Below are 10,000 nucleotides of genomic sequence, written 5' to 3'. Positions count from 1 at the left end.
GAAAATATTGCACTGCTAACACAAGATGAGATACAGTATTGATTTGTAAGCCTATAATGTATTTAGTTATAGATTATGGTTGCAAAACGAAATACTGTGTTCTTCCCAGAGATCAATAAAAACCAAAAAGAAAAAAAAACAGCGGCTTTATCTAATGCCACCATCTAGTGCTGTTAAAATGTTGGTGACGAATGGGTGGTCTTCCACCCGAATAAAGGCACCGAATAAAGGCGGGTTGTTGGTGCTGCATGACGGGTGGCTATCGCTCAAACTGGAATATTTATAAATATTCGAATAACGGCATAGGAAGAAAAGCAAGAATAAGACAGCCGCTCGGCAGCATCGTTAGAATACCGGACAAAATGCTTAGCGGCATTTCTTCCGGTTTTACATTCTGAGTTCAAATACCGCCTTTAGGGATCAATAAAATAAGCACCAGTTGAGCACTCGCTAAGATTCCAGATCTTATGTCCATAATCGAAAGAAAGTGTTAGAAAATCAAAAAGAAGGTAAGAAAGAGAGAAAGGAAGAAAGAAACTAAACTAGAAATTTGTGATTTACCATCGAAGTGAGTGTATCTTTCTACAAACACTTTTAAGCGATAAGACATGTTCTTTGATAACACGGTTTTTAACCTCACCGAATACAAGATCGAAACCTGGCGATTTTCCACGTACTTTATCTTGGTGCACAACACACTTTATTCTCAACGATTTTTCTTTCTCTCTTCCAATCTCTCTCTCTCTCTCTCTCTCTCTCTCTCTCTCTCTCTCTCTCTTATTTACTATTGCTGTCACTTTCTAAGATACCTATTACCAAATAGCAAAATGCATACGAAAACCCATCCCATCTACTCACCCGCTCCCACTTTCTCTGTGCCTTTCACACACACACACACACACACACACACACACACACACACACATGCAGTAAACAAGCACTGTTTCTCTCTCTTTTCCCCCTTCTTTCTCTATCTCTCTCTGTCTCTCTTTCCCTTCCTCCCTTTCTCTCTCTTTAACACAGACCCGGGTTTCTGAGTATTAACCCGTCATCAGTGTGGAATAATCACCAGCTAGCAATGAGAACTCATTCCAAACGCAAAATACGATAAGCTTTTTCCAATGACAAATCGGAGATGTCTTCCTGGGGCTATAAACAACAATAGCATCGTCCCCTATGGGTCTGCCGGATTCTTTCCTCGCCATGGATTATGTATAGTAATTTTCCATGTGGTTTGTATTGTATTGTATTGTATTGTATGTAAACATGCATGCAATACATGTGTGTTTGTATGTATGTATGCATGCATGTATGTATGTATGCATGTATGTATTTATGTATGTATGTATGTATGCATGTATGTATTACTTGCAGGTATTGGTAGTGCAAATCAGAGGTGCAATCTGTGTGGGTGTTTTTTCAAAACATTGTCTGATTTAAAAAGCCACATCAGACGCCATGAAAGGGCTGAGGTGTAGGTGCAGGAGGTGGTCAAACTCTGTGTAAGGAGTAGACAACCACCACATGTATGAATGTATGTATGTTTGAATGTATGTATTCATGAATATATATATGTATGCATATATGCATATATATGCATGTATGCATGTTTGTATGTATATATGCATGTATGTTTGCATGTATGTATGTATGAATGTATATATGTATGCATGTATGCATACATGCATGTATGTATGTATGTATGCTTGAATATATGCATGTATGTATGCATCTATGTATATATGTATGCATATATGCATGCATGTATTTATGCATGCGTGCTTGCCTGTGTGTATATATGTATGAATGTATGCATGTATGTATGTATGCATATATGTATCTATAAATGCATGTATGTACGTGTGCGCATGTACATTATGATTATGAATTATGACTTATGACAAATTATTTGAACATTTAGCAGCGTAGTCCAGTTCAGCACGACCTCACACCATTGTTGGGAACCAGTGCACTACACCTTTGCAAATGATGGAGGAAAACACTTTTTATGGAAAAATTCTTGAAAATCTGTCAACTCTTCCCACGTCCGATTTTGTTCAAACTTTGTTTTTTGTATTTTTTTCTTTCTTGCCCGACGCACTTATAAACAATGTGAGATGCCTTTCCGGTAAAACAAATAAATAAATTAATTTTGGATTTTTTTTAAAATCCCCACCCCTACCATCGCAACATTCACTTCCTCTATTTTCAAACAGAAAATGAAACGTAATTCTAAAGCAATAGTGAAATCTTTTTCTAATTTCTTCCATTAACCCCGCCCTTCCTTAAATCCAGTCGGTGGGCTGTTTCCCCAAATTTTTATTGGTCACAACCTAAGAGCGGAAACGTATAAAAGAATAAACGAATGAAAGAATAAAAGAAAAAAAAAAGAATGAAAGATTAAAAGAATGAAAGAATAACGGAATAAAAGAATGAAAGAATAAATGAGTTTTAAAATACAGACAGACCGAATCTGTAATTTGTTCCTGTTTATAATTTCAAAATAATGTTTAGGCGAAAAAGTGTATGATTTAAGGGAGGTTTAGCTACTGTTTCTAACACATCCCACGACCATCTGCTACCTTACACGTATCTTTATCCCTCTGATATGTATTGATGTTTTTCAATATTTTTCTCTGTGTGTATGTATGCTATTATTTATTTTTATTTTTAGATTTCCTGCTATTTGAAAAAAAAAATCCTGCTTTTCAACTAGACCCACGATTCCTTCATTGAAAGTTCAACATCCTGAATGGGGTATTTTTACATGCTTTTGTGTATTTTGAGTCAGTGCATGTACACTTCCGTATGTTTTGTACTCTATATGTTTACTCGTATATATATATATACATTATTTTGAGAAGTCCACTGTGTGGCGTTATTATTTTTCTGTAATAATGCCCTTTATATAAATATAAACGAATAATTATATTCTTGGGAATAGAAATTACCCTTATGAATTTTTTTACACACTGGCTTCTTGATAAAATTCTTGTAAAAGAGTTTTATCCTTTTTTGAATTTATTTATCAAATATATACACGGAATATATTCAATGTTGAATTTTTATTCCTGTCTCCACATGGATACCCAGAAGCAACCCGGAAGTATTCCCGCTTCTTTGATGAAGATATATACAGATAAACTTCATTCCCTTTACTCTGTCGGATACGTAGTGTGTTCGTTTTTGGTGAGGTGAGAATTCTGTTTATTTATATATATTTTTGGGACAATACTGTGCTGATGAACGAAATCTAGATTCATTCTAGTAATCGCGAAATCGGCCGATACACGGTTAAGTTTATTTAAAAGAAAGTTGGTCGTCTTCTGTTGGTTGTTTTTCCTCACATTAGGTACTAAATGTGATTATTTTGAGAAGTCCACTGCGTGGCGTTATTATTTTTCTGTAATAATGTCCTTTATATAAATATATATATATATTTATAGGTGTAGGTGTGGCTGTGTGGTAAGACAAAGTTGTACGCGTGTCTGTGTGGTAAGAAACACGTTTCCCAACCACATGTCCGGGTTGCGAAATTTTTTTCCCCACCTGAGTTCCGGACCCCAGTTATGAACTCATTTGCATACAGCCAATCAGGGCTCAACTACCAAACCAATTTATGAGCGCATAACAAGGGATGGACGATAAGATAAGGTCACTTGGATAAGGAATGGCCATGTTTCTTTCCTCTTTTAAAAATGCTTGTTGTTCTTGTTTCAACCATGGCTGCCTCTGCGTAGTTATTTGTGTTGTTGTTTACTTTGTAAAGCAGTAAGGGGAGAGGGTTGCTAGCATATCACCCTCTGCCCACATTTTCCCCATCCCCATCTTTACCATATGGGACCCTAACAAAATCCGATAATAGATAGAGATGCAAATCTAATTACTTGTCTCCTTCTAAAATCAAGCATAAAATGGCGATCGGTTGACTTACAGTACCGTTCTTCGTACTTGAGTTTACTTGATAAAGTGTGTTTGTTAACATGACAACAAGGTCAAAGCGAGCTCTGATTGGCTGTATGCAAATGTCTTCTAATATAGCCCCGGGCCGACCAAAACCTTGTGAGTGAATTTGGTAGACGGAAACTAAAGGAAGCCCGTCGTGTATATATATATATATATATATATATATATATATATATATATATATATATACATGTCTATGTGTGTGTGTCTGTCTTTGTCCCCCCGCTATCGCTTGAGAACCGATGCTGGTGCGTTTATGTTCCTCGTAACTTAGCGGTTCGGCAAAGGCGACCGATAGAATAAGTACTAGGCTTACAAAGAATAACTCCTGAGATCGATTTCTTCGCCCTTTAAGACAATGCTCCAGCTTGGCCGCAATCAAATAACTGAAACAAGTAAAATAATAAATGAATAAAATAATATATATATATATATATATATATATATATATATATATATATATATATATATATATATATATATATATACATACATACATACATACATACATACATATATGCTTTTACTGCGATGGTTTTTATTAAGCAGCATTGATTTTTACAATTCTGTAAATGATAATGATAATATTTTATAAGCTTAAAAGCTTATGAGCGATCACCGCGCAATGTCTTAATAAATGCTATCATTATTATTTACAGAATTGTGAAAATCGACGCCGCTTAACAAAAACCAGTAAAATCACATGAAACTTTGTTTAAAAAAACAACACTACGAACTACTCATAGTTCTTAAATCTGACGAAAAGCAAGGCGGTTGCATGTTGGTGCAATTGGCTAGCACACTTGTGGCAGAAACAAAGAGATGTGAGTTCGTGTCCCACGCGTACAGGAACACCTACATTTTTTTTCCGTCACTCCAAGAATAATGGACATACATAAAGGCGAATGTATATTTTTGGTACTTGATTTTCAGATCTATCATCATTGCCCCATTTCTTCTTTTCCTGTATTTTTCTTATGACACTGAAGTTAAGTGGGCAACTGACTTTTGCAAGTGAGCATGAATGTTTTGGTCACAAGCAACAGTATCAGGTTAGGTTATTGCTTTGATTCTCAGGTTCCACCGATATTTCTTCGTTCCATAAGGCAACCAAAAATGCACACTTCGGCTCATTGAATATCATTCCAGCAACTATGGAGTATTGAGTAATAAGACACAATTGATTTTGGGGGTGTATTTTACAACGAAACAGTACAACTTCAGGTCGTTTGCAAAGAAAAGGTTAGAGACGCTTTGGAATTCCTTGTACCAACTTCTCTTGTAAACAGGATTGATAATTAGTTTAACGAGGGGGGTAAGATCTGGCTGATCATGTGTCGCATTGACGGAAGCCCAGCCGAGTCATTCATCCTTTCATTCACCATACTCATCTCTCTCTCTCTCTCTCTCTCTCTCTCTCTCTCTCTCTCTCTCTCATTCTCTCTCTCTCATTCTCTCTCTCCCCCTATGTGTTTCGAGCATTCGACCACTTGCATTTCTTGAAGAAAAACTTGAACCTTATCGATCTTCCAATCCTTTCCTCGACACCAAGTCACCTTCAACATAAAAAAGACGTCCTTATATAATCGTAAGATATATAACAAACCTTTATCAACGATACACGTTTATCTATTTATTTCCTAATTTGCTTACAGAGAAGTAATATGTATATATATATATATATATATATATATATATACACATATAATATAATTATACATATACATACACACATATATATACATGCAAGCGTGCGTATGTATATATATATATATATATATATATATATATATATATATATATATCATCATCATCATCATCATCGTTTAACGTCCGCTTTCCATGCTAGCATGGGTTGGACGATTTGACTGAGGACTGGTGAAACCGGATGGCAACACCAGGCTCCAGTCTGATTTGGCAGAGTTTCTACAGCTGGATGCCCTTCCTAACGCCAACCACTCAGAGAGTGTAGTGGGTGCTTTTACGTGTCACCCGCACGAAAACGGCCACGCTCGAAATGGTGTCTTTTATGTGCCACCCGCACAAGCCAGTCCAGGGGCACTGGCAACGATCTCGCTCGAAAATCCTACAGGAGCCAGTCAGGCGGTACTGGCAACGGCCACGCTCAAAATGGTGCATCTCATGTGCCAACCGCACAAGAACCAGTCCAGGGGCACTGGCAACGATCTTACTTGGCTTGCCGGGTCTTCTCACGCACAGCCCATTTCCAAAGGTCTCGGTCCGTAGTCATCGCCTCGGTGAGGCCCAATGTACGAAGGTCTTGCCTCACCACCTCAGCCCAGGTCTTCCTGGGCCTACCTCTTCCACGGGTTCCCTCAACTGTTAGGGTGTGGCACTTTTTCACGCAGCTATCCTCCTCCATTCTCACCACATGTCCATACCAGGGCAATCGTCTCTCTTGCACGCCACAACTGATGCTTCTAATGTTCACCTTTTCTCTCAAGATACTTACACTCTGACGGGTATTCACATTGACATTACACATCCAACGGAGCATACTGGCTTCATTCCTTGCGAGCTTACGTATGTCCTCAGCAGTTACAGCCCATGTTTCACTGCCATGTAGCATGGTTGTTCGTACGCATGCGTCATACAGTCTGCCTTTTACTCTGAGTGAGAGTCCCTTTGTCGCCAGCAGGGGTAAGAGCTCTCTAAACTTTGCCCAGGCTATTCTTATTCTAGCAGCTACACTTTCAGCGCACCCACCCCCACTACTAACTTGGTCGCCCAGATAGCGGAAGCTATCGACTACATCTAGTTTTTCACCCTGGAATGAGATAGAAGTTGTTTCCTGTTTGTTTGCAGTCTTTATTGCACCTGAACATCTGCCACAAACAAAAACTAACTTGCTAGTTAACCTGCCTTTGATGTTGCTGCACCTCTTATGTGTCCATAGCTTGCACCGGGTACATCTTATAGAGTTACTACCTACTCCTTTTCTACATACTGAGCAGGGCCATCTACCTGAAGGGGTTTGTGTTTTATCTACCTTCCTACTTATTAGGATTTTGGTTTTAGCTAGGTTGACTCTAAGGCCCTTCAATTCTAGACCTTGCTTCCACACCTGAAACTTCTCCTCTAGTTCTGATAGTGACTCCGCAATTAGGGCAAGGTCATCAGCATAGAGGAGCTCCCAGGGGCAACCTGTCTTGAACTCCTCTGTGATTGCCTGGAGGACTATGGTAAATAATAGGGGGCTGAGGACGGAACCTTGGTGGACCCCTACCTCTACCCGGAATTCATTGCTGTACTCATTTCCAACCCTCACCTTACTGGCAGCATCTCTGTACATGGCTCGCACAGCTCTCACTAACCATTCTTCTATCCCAAGTTTCCTCATTGACCACTAGATAAGGGATCGGGGGACCCTGTCAAAGGCTTTCTCCATGTCAACGAAAGCCAGGTACAGAGGTTTATCCTTAGCTAGGTATTTTTCTTGCAACTGTCTCACTAGAAATAAGGCATCAGTAGTGCTTTTACCTGGCACGAACCCAAACTGCATCTCATCTAAATTGATTCGCTCCCTAATTAGTTGGGCATGACCCTCTCTGTAACTTTCATATATATATATATATATATGTGTGTGTGTGTGTGTGTGTGTGTGTGTGTGTGTGTGTGTGTGTGTGTGTGTGTGTGTATAATGGGAAATTATAAGAAAAGCTCAACCTTATAGAAATAATAGATATGGATGTGAATTGTGTTCTATGGAAATATATGAAATTTTTAAACTTAAAAATAATCCTAATCTAATCAATAATAGATTAGACCTTAGGGTATCATGTGTACACTGCTCTACTCGCACTTTTAAATTTTTTAAAAAATAGGCCTTTATTAAGTAACTAAAGTTATCAAATTATAGTACTCTACTTCTATTATGGTCATCTAGGACTATCAATTAGCACATATTTTATTGGTAATTGAACCTTTATAACATATATTCCTGATCTCTCACCTTAACATCTAATCTACTTAAATCAATCATCAGATTCCTGTATTGATTATCCTTGTTATTTCCTAACATCCTTTCTTTTTTCAGTCCCTTAAACCCTAGTAAACACATTATTATAAACTAATATAAATCCGATAATAATTTTTACTTTTTATTCACATTATGCAAATAAAGCTTACCTAGGTGTCTCCTAAATAGTATCGTTATCTTATTTTCAGCAATAATTTTTTTTAAGATAATTCAAAATAGTTTTCATGAACCCAATATACTTAATATCCTTAAACTTTACACCCTATCTATAGCCCCTGAATTCAATACTGACATTGTTTCATGATTTTTGTAAAAAATAATTACATCTCATTTTTATTTATTTTATTAACATACCTCTTATTATGAAAATATTGGTTAAACTATTATTGTTATCTGTACAACTATACTGTTACTCTATTCAGACTAAAAGAAAATACCTATTTGACTCATATACCTAGGGTTGTAATTCCTCAACATTTTGATAGTAGTAAAATGACCTGGTACCACTCTGACCAGAGAAACCTTTATAATCTAATACATTTATAGCCTTGTCCATGCATACTGCTTACACCTTCCCTTTCTTTAGAAGTGATTGTCCCTTATGCTATCACCACTAGATGAGAGACAATAAAATCTGAGACAGTTAGAACTTTTGTCTAGAATCAATTACTAGCCTGATAGACTCGGCTATGTCAAGATGGATTCATGTATTCTTCCTCCCACTTGGATTTTTATGTATTCTCTCTCCCACTTGGATTTGAAATGTTGCCACATTTATAATATGTCTATTCTACTGTAATTTTCTGCGTTTTCGTGCAGCTGAAGATTGCTCTTCATATTGCATTTAATGTAATGCTCGCATTGCTTAAATAAATTGGAGTAGCATGAAATGTGCGTACTGCAATCACCTTTGAAATCCGTGTTGCTTATTTTTTGATTTTTTGATCACCTATCCTTTTGGAATACGATATTCGGGTGCCTACGCATAAGTACCATATTCAACCTTGAATATATATATATATATATATATATATATATATATATATATATATATATATATATATATATATATATACATATACATATAAATATACATATATATATGCTCACCCCCCACACACGCACACACGCAAACACGCACGTATCTGTATATATATCAAGCACCACTCTCACATACCCACCCCTTCGAACCACGTCACATATCTCACCTCCCCCACATCTCTCTCTCTCTTTCTCTTTTTCTCACTGCTAATCTCAGGGCAACAGTCTGTGAGTACCGTTGCACCAACCACAATGTATGCACGTGCATAGGCCTGTGTCTACATACACATTTCATACGTACATAAGTTCATACATACACTCACATATATTTATATACGTGTATATACGTGTGTGTATGTGTGTGTGTGTGTTTGTGTGTGTGTGCGATTGTTAGTACGTACTAACATACATACACACATACACACAACCGTCTCTTTACATCCTACTCTTATCCAAATACTCCTACCCCCACCTGTACCCTTCCAATACATTTACATATATGTATATATGTATATATATATAAACAGCCTTTTCTTCAAAACATTTGCTGAGAAACCTAATTCCTACTTCTCTGTCGCAGCTTCTTCACTGTCAATCGATCCAACTGCAATAACCAACATGGCTATTGTTTATTCTGCCAGTGTTTTCTTGATGTTGGTCTGTGCTACTATCACCATGGCATCTTCTCCTCATCAAAAATGCCGTAAGTCTCGTCATATTGTTTCGTATATATTAAATATATTTCTATATTTCAGTAACATTGCATCTATTTTTGCGTTGTACTTTCACTCCAGGTTAAACGTTTCCCATATATACACACATACATATGCATACATACATGCATACATACTTACACACACAAACACACACATTCATATATATACGGTGTATTCCGTTAGTAACGTATTAGAGTACAAAGTAGACCTCGTTCACCGTTAGAATTACCAAATACCCGGTATTATTACGGTATACATGTGGACAGCCAGTGTATCC

General features: G+C 37.2%; 1 protein-coding gene across 1 annotated transcript in view; it reads left to right on the top strand.

Annotated features, from left to right (window-relative positions):
* The first annotated feature begins 9,532 nt into the window (after positions 1-9,532).
* Positions 9,533-10,000, top strand: part of LOC149133158 (NPC intracellular cholesterol transporter 2-like) — a 6,853-nt gene continuing 6,385 nt past the window's right edge. The window contains exon 1 of the mRNA XM_089359223.1: positions 9,533-9,710. Within this exon, the coding sequence (XP_089215349.1) occupies positions 9,626-9,710 (85 nt within the window). The 5' untranslated portion in view covers positions 9,533-9,625. The remainder of the gene's footprint in view (positions 9,711-10,000) is intronic.

This window comes from Octopus bimaculoides, chromosome 11 (assembly GCF_046866305.1).
Source record: "Octopus bimaculoides isolate indiv1 chromosome 11, ASM4686630v1, whole genome shotgun sequence".
Taxonomy (NCBI): Eukaryota; Metazoa; Mollusca; class Cephalopoda; order Octopoda; family Octopodidae; genus Octopus; species Octopus bimaculoides.
Note: the sequence above shows the minus strand (reverse complement) of the source record. Positions and strands in the feature narration are given on the sequence as shown.